The sequence below is a fragment of the Equus quagga genome, chromosome 4 (assembly GCF_021613505.1).
Source record: "Equus quagga isolate Etosha38 chromosome 4, UCLA_HA_Equagga_1.0, whole genome shotgun sequence".
NCBI classification, from domain to species: domain Eukaryota; kingdom Metazoa; phylum Chordata; class Mammalia; order Perissodactyla; family Equidae; genus Equus; species Equus quagga.
In genome coordinates, this window is record NC_060270.1 from 101,461,872 (window position 1) to 101,474,758 (window position 12,887).

Consider the following 12,887-nt stretch of genomic DNA (forward strand, 5'->3'; position numbering starts at 1 on the left):
CTGGGGAATGCAAACTGGGAAAGGGCAAGAGGATGCTTTCTGGGTGCTAAAAATGTTATATAGTGACCTGGGTGACCATTACATGAGTATTGTCAATCTATATATTTAAAATTTGTACACTATACTATATGAATGTCTAACTCAATAAAAATTTTAAATAAACAAGTAAATAAAATTATTCCATTGTGTTGCACAATGGCACGAATCATGTCGTATTTACATATTTGCACCTTCCTAATACAATAGGCCTAACACAATGCCTGCCCAGGTAGTTCCCACTATATGATCTTAACTATATGATTCTAGTACAACATGTCTGAGTTGTCAATAGTAGAACTGTAGCTGTATGCTTGCTTCCTGCAGACTCCTTTTAAATTCCCAATGTATTCATATTTTAAAAATATCTGGCTTTTCTTTTTCCCCAAAAGAAGGAGATACGAGCATCTGTATATTGAAAAACAACCCCATTTGCAGGGTTTAACAAGATTCAAATCAAAAAGGCAAAAGAAGAGGAAACAAAGGAAGGTGCTGCTGTGGTGCCCTAGAAAGCAGATGTTCATTAGGGCCCAGACACAGAGATTACTATCACAATGCACTCATCTGAACGTGCTATCATCAGACCACACAGTCAAATCAAATTTTGAAGGCTCAAAGGATGTGCGCTGAAGAACATCCTGTACTGCTGAAACATGAATTTGAATTTTGTGACAGAGACAGAGGGGTAGAAAAGAACACCAGATATCACCCACTGTCATTTTAAATCCTATTTATATGTTAAGATATAATCTATTCTTAAAAAAAGGAAAACAATCAAAACCAACATTTAAGATTTCTGCTATTAAAATTAAAATCTGAGGAACTATTACCAAGTGAGAAACATCTTTTTTCAGTCTTTTGCAAATTAAAAAAAGCACAATAACTTTTGTTATTATTTTTAGACAAAGAATGGTTTGTGAAATATTCAAGAAAGGGAAAAAATAGTTATGTGTGATTTTAAATTTTAGTACTGGTGAAGAAAAAATGCAAACAGCTTATCATTTCACTATGTCATATTTAAATTCCAATCTCATTAGGAGTACACATTTATCATCAAAATACTTTCTATTATGCTAATTATGTTCTCTTTTGTTCAAAGTATTACATCACGTCTGTGCTTCTATAACATGTTTACATATCACCAAATAAAATTTTATTTAAAATTTCCATATAAAATTGGATAAGGAATCAGAAAGAAAATCCAATTCAAAGAGGCAATTGTAGTTAGCAAATTCTTAATCATAATCTGTAGCATTAAGAGGTAGTAAAGATATTTTTAGCCAAATTAAGTCAGGCACACTTGGTCCCTGATTTGGGAAGATGCAGTGGCAGGAGCTTATATGTGACAAGCACCCTGGTGAATGAACCAGTAACGCACACACCTGTAGCTGGTTAGAAATAAGTCCAGAGTAACACTGCTCTCAGTGTGCAGGAAGAAAAGTGGGGCAGAGGAGCGGGGGAGAAGGGAGAAGAAGCAGGGAGTAGGGGAAAAAAATAGAAGGGACTTTATCCCCACCCATTCCCACTTTGCAGGTCCTTATATACGAATTACAGGAAATGAGTTTCAAATTCTAAGTAACTGACAAGTGAACTTCTTGGAACAAAACCTGTTGGAAATACAAATCCTTGTAAGTTACGGTATAAATCATTACACAAATCACGGAGAGCCTTAGAAAACATCATCTGCTCAGCTATAGAATTTTTGCTATAGAAGTTTCCCCGGTAGCCAATTCTTTCTGTGTTGTGGTGTTGTTGCTGCTTAATAAAAGCAGGCAAGTGATCATGTGGAATGAAACCTAGGAAGAGGCTGAGAGTAGGAACCTTTTAAGATTTCCATTTTTAAAACAATGAAATTAATCAAAGCTGTGCTTTGTAGAAAGTAGAGAAGGCCTTGGGAGAATTTCACTTAATGACCTGAAAATAAAAACTGGCAAACTTTTCTTTTTATAAATGTCTGCATGTGTCAAAAGCTTGTTTGGTGATGAATCCATATTGCTGTTGAGAAGACAAAAGTAAAGTTAACGGTATTACAAATTTCTAATAAAATTTACTTTTCCTTATAGCCAAATATTATAACCTGAGACTTTATTTTACAGTGAAAATATTTCATTGTCATTCTACAGGTAAGGGTTTAGAGAGTCCCCAGCACAAAAATACTCCCAATTGCAACTCTCAAAATCACCATGTTTAAAAAGTGTTAAACAGGGAAAGCAGTATAGTGTCATCTGAAGACCCTTTTTATTAGAATTGTGGAGTCAATTCTGACCCTGTGTTCAGCAGAACAGAATCCTGCCCAGTCTTTTTGCACCATCCTCTCATCTTCTAGAGCTGTATCAGACAATGCTTGCTGCTATTCACAGAGTTTTCATAGCCAATTTTTTCAGAGGTAGGAGCCCAGGTCCTTTTTTCCAAGTCTATTTCAGCAATACAACACGCAGCCGCCACAGCATGACAACCAACAGACGGGTAGTGGGGTTCCCTTACGGGAAAAGGAACCGGGACCACAGCAGCCGAAGCTTAACCACCTAGACCACCAGGGCTGGGTTGAAGAGCTTGAGTATAACATAAACGTCAACTTATAATCTAAATTCATTTTGGCAACTTTGATTTTTCCCCCCAAGAAACTCAAGTGAAGAGCAACTATTCCATGATATATCCATCCAATTCTGCCCATTCTAATTATTATATTTTTCAACTTAAAAAAAAAACTGGTATCATATAAAATGGGTCCACACTTGCAGAGCTGAAACGAAGCATTTTTCCTTCAAGATCAGTAATAATTCCATATAATCTGTGAAATGATCTGGTTTGTTACACAACCTTTCCCTGGCGTCGCTCTTTATCTGGGACCCAGCAGCCCAATAGTTCGTGTTGTTCAACGGGCAGCCAGAGGGATGGGTTCTGTGTCCCACACTAAGGTCTACCAGAGGACAACATGACTCCTGAAGGACTTAGTTCCATTCGCAGAGGTGAATAACAGCTTATTTTAAATGAATTAAAGCTACATAATGATCAAATAAGGAGAATAAATGGCTATATTTACAAAAGATCAGAAATAATAAGAAATCTACTATTTTCTGAAGAAATGCCAGCTCACATTAGATATATTATCAATGTGCAGATTGCAGGCACACAATGATCTAATTAGCAGCATAACAAAACCCCAAACTTATTTTTTCCCCTTTGCCATGAGCAAGGCTAATGAATTAGAACAAATAAACATCACTTCAATTGGTTTAAAATAATAAAAGTAATATTTCTGTATAACCATTCTGTATGATTTAAGAATTATATTCTCAGCCTGTCACAAGCTAATAGGTTGACCTACAGCACATTTATAAAGCATAACAGTGGAAAATAATAATGTAAAATAAGGCAATTGAATATGAAACTCGAGGGGAAGGAGTTAAAGTACAAAAAAAGTTATTGTTTAAAATTCTAAGTACTCATAAGAGGATTATAAAGCAGAAAAAATGCAAAACAATGCTGATTATCAATTCAAGAAATTTTCATTCATTACAGTCTAATTTCTTTTTAAAATTCCCAGATTTACTGTAGCTTTTATTAGCACTGTTTTCTCACAAAACGCATGGCATTCTTCTTAATCCCACATATAGATCTTAGTGCTTTTCTGTTACTCAGACCCTTGGTTGGTATGCTGCCTTCCTGGGTTTACTGTTTTATAAGTATTCTTCACTTGTTTCTTGTACGGTGTCTATTCTGTCTTCCCTGGTAGCTGGTGAGATGCTCGAGAGCAGGGACCAGATATTAAACTCCTTATCCTTTCCCAATGTCAAGCGCAGAGAATGCTGCTTTGGGGGCACTCAGGAAACCCAATCGATTAGTTAGTATTCTAGCCCTTCATAAGCCTCAGCAATTTTCCAACAAGCTACTAGCTTAAAACTTAACCTAATTCCAGAATAAAGATGTTACAGCCAATGTAGGAAAGCATCCACCAGACATTGATTTTGTGTGTTTACAGTATCAGATTTATAAGCAAGTTAACTGTTCATCTTACCATCAAATCTCTCTTGTAGAATCTAGGTTTTCATATTCATCATCCACAAAACTATTCCCCATCCTCTAAAACAACAAAAGGCATCCATTTAAGAATTAGCTAAAAGACAATGAATGGAGAAGGATAATGTTCAATTTTAGACACTGTCTCCCCTAGGAGGTCTAGGATGTTGATTTTTGCACTCTCCTTGTGTCTCTCTCTCTCTCATCATCTTTGACATGCCTATTTTCCAGTGCTTGCTTGAAAAATTAAAATATTCATATAATTATGTTAAGGAGGCTAGATGCATTAAGCAAAAATAAGGAATTCAATTATGGGAGATACATGTTCAGTTTGTTGTCAGCTTAGTGGCATCATCCCCTTTATACGTTTCCCCTCATATCTACCTGACTGAGAAATCTTTAGTTTCTGTTATCAAATTTGCGTGTGCTCAAATGTGCATGTGTTCGACACACGCGGTTCTAAGAAGACATTTCGCTGTGTGTCATCTGACCATACTCTCAGAGGTAAACATCTGTATCATCCAAGTGCTGCCTCTCAGGAGGCACAGCCGAGTTACATCAGGTTTTACTATTTATTCATTAAAACGATACAGCAGAAAAAACAGAACATTTAAATTCATCCACACAAAATCCCCAAGCTCAACACTCAATTTTGAATATATGCTTTGATTTTATACCAAATATCATAGCACTGCATTTAAATCACTGACATATCATTACTACATTTTCGTTATAATAAGCCATGTTACATCGAATAAAACATTTCCACTTGAGAGCAACTTGATATATTCTTGCTTATTCCTACAATATCCCAACGAATGGGATAAAAACCTTAATGGCTGAATGCCATGTTTAGGGTTATGCAACAGTCAGTAACTGAGATAGCTATTAATTCTGAACACCTCAGTGCTAGTTTATATTTTAGTTACTATCCATTAAATGAATAAATGTTTTTACCAAGTCTGAAATATACTGAAAGAGGGATTTCCTTGAAAATTAAGCAGGAAAAAGTGTGCACTGTGTTGGTGGGGCCATTGATAGGAAGCAAAGACAGGCTGAGTCACCAATTCACCAAGGGGAGCATTTCTTCCTCCAACATAATACTACGAGATTTTTTTCTGGCACCACATTTTTTAATAAAGACGGCACAGAAAGATAGTTTTGATTCCATAAATTAAGCAGTGACCACCTGATATGCAATTTATCTTAATTCATAAAACATTTGGAAGTTTTTATTATGGGAACACGATAAATAAAACACAAAACAAACTATATTGAGATTTCATTAGAAAATTTTAAGCTGGAGTGTTATATTTGTAGATTTTGGCCTATAATTTTTTTCTGGTCTACAGTAATTTTTCATGTACTTATCCAGAATAATAATAGTCACTAACAAGCATTTATTTAATACCTACTGTTGTGTGCATCCAGCAAAGAACTGAAAGGTGTTGAGATCCTTTGAAGAGACACAGTGACACAGGGAGCCCACGCTAGGGGAAAATAAATTTAGTGAACTAAGTATCCAATAAAAAACTAGACACGAAACTCCTCATCTTTAAAAAGAATGAGTGATATTTAAGTGTCCATATCATTTTCACTAAGCACTTATCCTTCCATTCTAGAGCTTCCTCACATGATTTTTACTGGTTAAGCAGATACAGGGGGAAAAAAACGATTTTTTCTTGCAACTCTCTCTTTAGTAAAAAGAAAAGGAAAAAAGATAACCTTCGTCTTTGGCTAAAAGATCCCTAACTTAAAATTTCACCACTCTTTAAGTAAGCTGGGATAATTTTCAAGTTTCAATCAACCATTAAGCAAAATACAAAGCCTGAGCGATATACCAGTAACGTTTAAAAAAAAAAAATTCTTGAAAGCATATTACATGGAAATTGCCTATATGTGAATTTAAACTCAAAGCCAAGAGTGCCAAACATGTAAATGTATTTAATTATACTGATAATAAACGATTGAATACTTTCCTACTTCTCTTCACTTATATTTTCTTGTTCCCTTCTAGTAGCTTAAGATTTGGCTCCCAACACATAAAAAAAATAATATGTATTATGAGAAATTCACAAGAAACAGCTATCCGAGGAAAGGATGCTACAATATTGCATTATAATGCATCTTCATTTTAACATATCCATGACCTTGAGTCTTTCAACACTGCTTCCAGAAAGCCACAATATCCCACTCACCTAAGGGAAATAAGGTATATTCATGGTATAAAATATTGCATTACTATACAGATACATTTAAGCAAACTTTATTCACCTCATAAATGTGGTTACTTCTTAAGACGCAAAGAACCCCAAGTCTTATTAATATCATGCCTCTCCCTCCAATCCACCTTCATATACTCAGTAGTTCTATGTATCAAATCATGACCCCTAATTCCTCGAGAAACAGACTGACACAATATTCATTTGACTACAACTAAGAAAAGGTTAAAGGACTTCAACGAAAAGTTAATGCATGCAAAAATTCAATTCAGAAAAACTGTATGTCTAGTAGACTTTATTAAAAGAATCCCAAATTACATCACTTACTATTTTTCAGATTTTGAAGCTAGGTTCAGGTTTGTTCTTTGGTATACACTTAAACAAAAATGGCTTTAAAACAAACTTTTGTTTTAAAACAAACATTTCTTTAATATAGAAAACAATACTGTTGTACACATGAAAAGCTTAAAAATCAAGCTTTCAATATGATATATTTTGTAGAAATATATTTTGATAACTATGAATAAACATCACAAATGCCTCAAATTGCTTTTAGTTGGTATAAGCTATTCACTAACCACATAAAGAACATTTTGTACTTCCCTTTTTTCAAAAGAAATAGAATAAGTATTGCAATTCCCATAAATATTTGCACACACGCACTAGCAGTCATGAACGTTACAGTATCTTTGAAATAAACAGACCATGATTCAAGGGGTGCCTTTAGAGTAAGTAAAGCCATCGTCTGAAAATGTGTACATCCAAATATTTAGGTTAAAATATGTCAAATTATCAGAATTTTTCCTGTGTAGCTGAAAAGTGGATACCAAATTAAATTTGTCATAGTATAGTCATTTTATAACTTAGAAAATCCTTTAGAACAACACGTGCTAATACTTACGAAGCTACATCAAACTACATCTTACAATGAATGTCAGATAATAAAGAGAACCTGCTGTGGTAAGACCATCCTGACAGAGCAATATGAGTACCCAACAAGCACGTAAAATCAGGCTACTTGAAATCTATGTTACTCTACACTAAGTATTAAGAAATTTCACAATCGCCTTCATTTCCACCCATGTCCTGCCTTTCCATAGCATCCTCGAATGTACTTTTTGTTTAATGCAGCTGTAATCCTTTAATGATTTTCTCTTTCTGTCAAAGCACAGAGCATACGAACACGGTCATACATTGCAATACAGCTCCACAAATTTTTGTCCTTCTTAATAAAATGTAGAAGTAACTAATATGTTTTTATGGGAGAAAACTACTAAATAAATTTTCCAAAACAGACTCTAATTAGACGATTAACACAAGAAGAATGATTTGACATATGTTAACTTTTTAAAGTATGGTAACAAAACTCGTTTTCAAGGGCCATTTTCATTGGTATCTATTCCTTCTGATGAAAAGAAATTCCATTCATTTATTATTTCTCAGTTCAAAACAATCACATCCTTCTCTTGAGCACAAGTTGAAGTCAAATATCACTCTGTAAACAACGTGCTATTCCTCAGGTTTGATAGAGCTTCCAAACAGAAGTTTCAAAACAACCCTGACTGGCAAACACATCACTGTACTTTAAACAGAGTGATGTTTTCTATCCCATATTTCAGGAAGGTTAAAACACACACACAAACGCAGGCAAGGATCACCACTGTAGACAACAGATTCTAAGTGAGTTCATTAACTCTTTAGGTAGATTGGGCAACATTTGTTTGTAAACTAACTATAAATCAAACGAAGTGTCTATTTTTTTTAATGACTCACACTACCATGTCACCAACAGATACGTAAAGGAGGGGGGGAAAAAAGGACTATGTGTTCCAAACTGTGCTTACCTAAAATCTGCATCTAGTCACTTTGCATTTTGGGAGTTGTCCCTTTCTGAGATAATCAAGATACTTTACAATAGGGAATTTAGATTTAATTATCAAACTTTAATACCCTGTTATATAGGTCAAGTGAGTATGTCTTTCTCCAGAAACAAAGAGATTCAGAGTAATAGGATTTCAGATTTCAGAGTAGAAACAACAAGATATGTTTTGAGAATGTCATTTACCGTAACACAAATCAATATGAAATGCTTTATGCAGGAAGCATACTTTCAGAAAATGGGCCCTAAAGCTTTCTGGGATCCGACCCTAATTACTAGAGCAGGCTCTTGCCGTTTGCTTCTCTCTTCAATTATTTACGGGGCAAAAAGAGCCAAATGGCATTGCATTAGCTATATTAAATGCTATGTACTTGGTTTCTAACTTACTAATGGTACATAAAAATTACTAAGGTGAACGTGCCTGTAGAAACATGGCCTTTTCTCTTCTTCACCTGAGTGTATATATTTATTATTCATATAGTTAAGTGTTGAACAGGCTGTCTTTTAGGCACCCAATGCTTGCATAATTTAAACAAGTGCATTAAACACATATGATATTTAAAAGGTACTGCATTGATTATGCCTCAAAATTTCTTTGAATAACTTATATTCACAATGTAGCTCACAAAAAACGAGCACCTCTCTCCAGTCCCTGAAAACAATACGTGGGGACCACACAGAAATGAATAACGGGTATCCTTACCGCTACCATCTTGCTGCTTTCTGGCGACCCAAAGTAAAACGAGAATTGGGGGAGTGAAAATGAGGCCCTTGAGAGCTAGGAAATTGCTGGTCTCTATGCTGACAAGTGTCCTTTTTACATGGACAAACACAAAGCTATGTTGTAGGTACATAAAGTGGACCACACACACTGTAAGAAAGAAAAGCTTATCAAGGTTGAATCAGAGATTCTTTGTACCAGGCCAGAAATGTCCGCTGCCCGCAAGCAAGGCAAGACTGCAATCTCCCACAGAAAGTTCAGACAGTGCATCCATACTTAATTCTTTTGTGATCTAGAAGGGAACCTGGAGTCGAGACAGGAGATGCTAATTGCAGAAGGCGGCTGATGCATCCAACTTCCGCCCTCCCAAATTACGGAAGAAGCTTCCAAAGCAGTGAGACCCTCCCTCTTCATGAACCTAATTTGTTTTTTTAACGATTTCAAGAGGCATCAAATTCTTATTGTAAAAATAAGATAGGTCCACTATCAAAGTACCCAGGGTCCCTAGAAAGCCAGTCACAATTTCTATGGCTTCACGTCATCAGTGTTACCTAAGAGCGTGCCAAGGCCACTTTTGAGAAAGCACTATTGGAAATCGATCTGTGGTAAACATATAAGGTAGTATTTTTCTAAACTGAATACAAAGTCACTTCTTTCTCTGCACTGAAATCTGCCCATTATCCCTCCTTTGCAAAAGCCACAGAGAAGATTAAAAGGGACATCAATGAACGCTGAGTGAACTTTGACCACCCTTCTACCCAAAACACCAGCGTAAAAGTAGAAATCAGTAACCAGGTAAAGTGCCACACCGCACAAAGATCAAGACGAGGGGCGGGCGCGCAGGGCCGGAGGCGGGGAGGAAAATGTTCCGTCCCCCCCGGCCCCAGTCACCGCGCGCGCGGGAGGTGGAGGGGCGTCCCCGGGGGGCAGGAGGCTCCGCGCCACTCCGAGGAAAGCCAAGAGTTACTGCTCGCGAGGCGAGGCCCAGGAGAAGGGGTCGACGACCGCGCCGCCAGCGGGTCCTGCCGCGGGCCCCAGGCGTCGGCGGCAGAGCAGCCAACGCTCGGCAAGGGGCGCCGCTCGGCCCCGCGACCCTCCCCGCCTCCCGGGCCAGGAAGGGGCTGGCGGCTCTTTCCTGTCTAGTCTCTCCCCCAGCGGCTCGCTGTAACCCGATCCCCGCACTCCGCTCCCCGGGCAGCCGCCGCCCCGCGCGCCGCCCGCCTCTGCCCAGGCCAGCGCTATAGTTAGCAACCTTTCATCAACTCCAACGGGGCCGACCGGGGCTCGCCGCGCGCGCCCGCGGCGCCCCCTCCTCCGGTAGCCCCCCCTCGCCCAGCGCCCCTTTACCTTCGCTTGAAGATACTGGGGGTAGTAGTAGGTGGCGTACTGAGGGTACATCTGCTGTTTCCACACTTTGCCCATGAAGCTGGAAGGGAGCCTGCTGTGCAGGGTCGCGGGCACTTTGGGGTTTCCAAGTCTCGATGTCTCCTGCCTCTCCCTTTCCGGCGGCGGCGGCGGCGGCGGCGGCGGCTGCCGCTGCTCCACCTCCTAGCCGGGACCAGACGTCCTCCTCCTCCTCCTTCTCCTCCTCCCAGGCAGAGAGAAAGACACTGCAGAGCGCAGAGGGCACCCCGGACAGGGCGCTCCCAACGAGTTGCCTCCCGGAGCCCGAGTGCTCCGGGGCTGCCAAGAGCTAGTGCGCTGGCCGCGCTCCGCTCGGGCGAGCAGGCTGAGCCGGGCTGGGAGGTGATCGATACAAGTGGAAAGTGTTGCTGCGGCGGCGGCGGCGGTGGCTGCGCTCGGTGCCAAGCGGCATCTGGGGTGGGTGCGCCCGATTGGGAGAGGGGAGAGGGGCTGGCGTGCCGAGGCCGTGGGGGAAGGGCGGACGGGGGCGGGGCTTGGGCGCCGCGGAGCCGGGACCGGCTGGAGGTGAGGGCTGAGTTTTAACCACTCCTCACCTCCCAGGCTCACGGTGGGACGGGCAGAAATCCTAGGATCCCGAATCGCTTTGTGTCGGGGGGGTAGGGGCTGAATTCGGGGGACACAGCTTAAGAACTGGAGAGTGGACACCTCGTTGGCTTGCATGAGTTTTTATCTCCGTAAGGGGGAGGGGAGATAAGGAGAAAAAGGAGGAAATCTGATTAATCTCTCACTTCCCCCCGCCCAATGATTTTTTTTTTCCACAAGGGAAGGAAAGTGATTTAGTGCCCAACCACAAAGCTGGAGTCGAGATACCTGGGTTCTGTTAACCCCACTCCCCCCAGGTCACAAGACTAATTTTCTAGGTGACCTTGGGAGGGTTAGTGTCCTTCGGTTTGGTTTTCCCAGATGTGAGAGGTGAAATCATGCCCTTTACACAAGGAGAGGCAAAGCTCGCGCGCGCGCTCGCTGACACACACACACACACACACACACAAACACACACACACCTCACAACAAATAGCCGGATCCTTCTAAAGGGGGAGATGCCGCAAAGAGGCAGAATGTTATTATTAGAGGACACAATATAGACATCAGCTTTTCTCTGCCTGTTTCTAATGCTGCCAGACAGTCTGTCAACTCCCACTCAGGAGCAAGGAAACTCCCTGAGTTTGGAATATTTTAAGGCCATTTTGAAAGTCACGCTGGCATATTGTTGCAGTGTGCTTCAGTGACATATAACATCAATCTCTCTCTTTCTGCCTCTCTCCATCTCCTAATTGTCACAGCTCTGGACAGCCCCAGACAGCAGTGGTTCAGTTCACTACGTAACTGGATATAATTTAATGGAGTTAATTGGTCCCTGAAGCCTGTAGACGACTTTTATACTCTAGCTCAAAAAGAGAGAATACCAAAATGTACAAGTAGGATAAGTAAGAAAGCACCTCCAAATTGGAGTTCTTGCACATCTAATAAAATATAATGAAAAATTCATTTGTTATTGAATAGATCTTGATTACTTTGTTTTGTCATTTTGGTTTTCCGAAAGTCTGTTTTGGTAACCTAACAAAGGTAAATCAAAGTGAAATGGAATGCATGATTTTGTTAAACAGTTACATTTTTATATGATTACATTTCAAAACAGGTTTAGTAAGATATGTAAAACAATGAAATAGTGAACTAAAACTTTTATAATCTTTTTATGATTTAGACAAATTTCTAGCTTATGCATTTTGACAAAACAAAATAAATAAGTTCATATGAGAACAATTTGGATATGCAGGGGGGCAAATCATGTTTTCTTAAAAAAAAAAGAGAGAGAGAACATTTAACTTATGTGAAATCCTCTATGGAAACTGGTATTTACTGAGCGGCTATATTGTGGGCACTGTTGGTTAATGCCAATCTGAAGGTTGGAGTGGTTCACCGTCTAGCTAGAGGAGATTAAAACACTTCATTTTATTGTTTCCATGCGGGACTCTTTACTGTTTTTGAGCAGAGAACGGACATGAACTAATTTGTGCTTTAAGAAACTGGGAGGACTAGAAATGATGGTTTGGAGGAGAGACTAAAGGAAGAGAACAAGTTAAGAGCAATCTCAGAAGTTCTAGGCTTGAGGTGAGAAAGGAAATTACCAAACTTAGACTGTTCTATTTTTTTCTGGATGATGAAAATTCAGCCTGTTTTAGAGAGCCCAGAAGCACATCTACAATTATGTAGACACTTGATTTATGACCCAGTTGGTCTTGCAGAGCAGTGGAGAAAGAATGAGCTTTTCAAAAAATGATTCTGGGTCAATTGGCAATCCATATGGAAAAAATGAAATTGGAACCCTGCCTCACAAAAGGGGAAGAAAAAAGTTCAAGTGAATTAAAGACCTAGATGTAAAAAACAAAACTGTAAAGCTGTTAGAAGACCATATAGGAAAATCTCTTTATAACCTTGAGGTAGGGAAAGATTTCTTTAATAAAGTGACCAAGAGTACAAGATTAATCAGTGTGACTATATTGAAATTCTGCACACTGATTCATCAAGGGATGTTATAAAGAAAATGAAAAAGCAAGACTCAAAATAGTTATTTGTAATCCAT

The 12,887-nt window shown here is 39.3% G+C and overlaps 1 protein-coding gene across 5 annotated transcripts in view; it reads right to left on the reverse strand.

Annotated features, from left to right (window-relative positions):
• RBMS1 (RNA binding motif single stranded interacting protein 1) overlaps positions 1 to 10,716 on the reverse strand; it is a 206,894-nt gene extending 196,178 nt beyond the window's left edge. For 2 of the 5 annotated variants that reach the window (XM_046658241.1, XM_046658243.1), the window contains exon 1: positions 10,226 to 10,716. In XM_046658241.1, coding sequence (XP_046514197.1) covers positions 10,226 to 10,300 — 75 coding nt within the window. In that variant the 5' untranslated portion in view covers positions 10,301 to 10,716. The remainder of the gene's footprint in view (positions 1 to 10,225) is intronic. The other 3 variants (XM_046658246.1, XM_046658245.1, XM_046658240.1) reach the window with 2 other exon arrangements.
• Between the last annotated feature and the right edge of the window lie 2,171 nt (positions 10,717 to 12,887).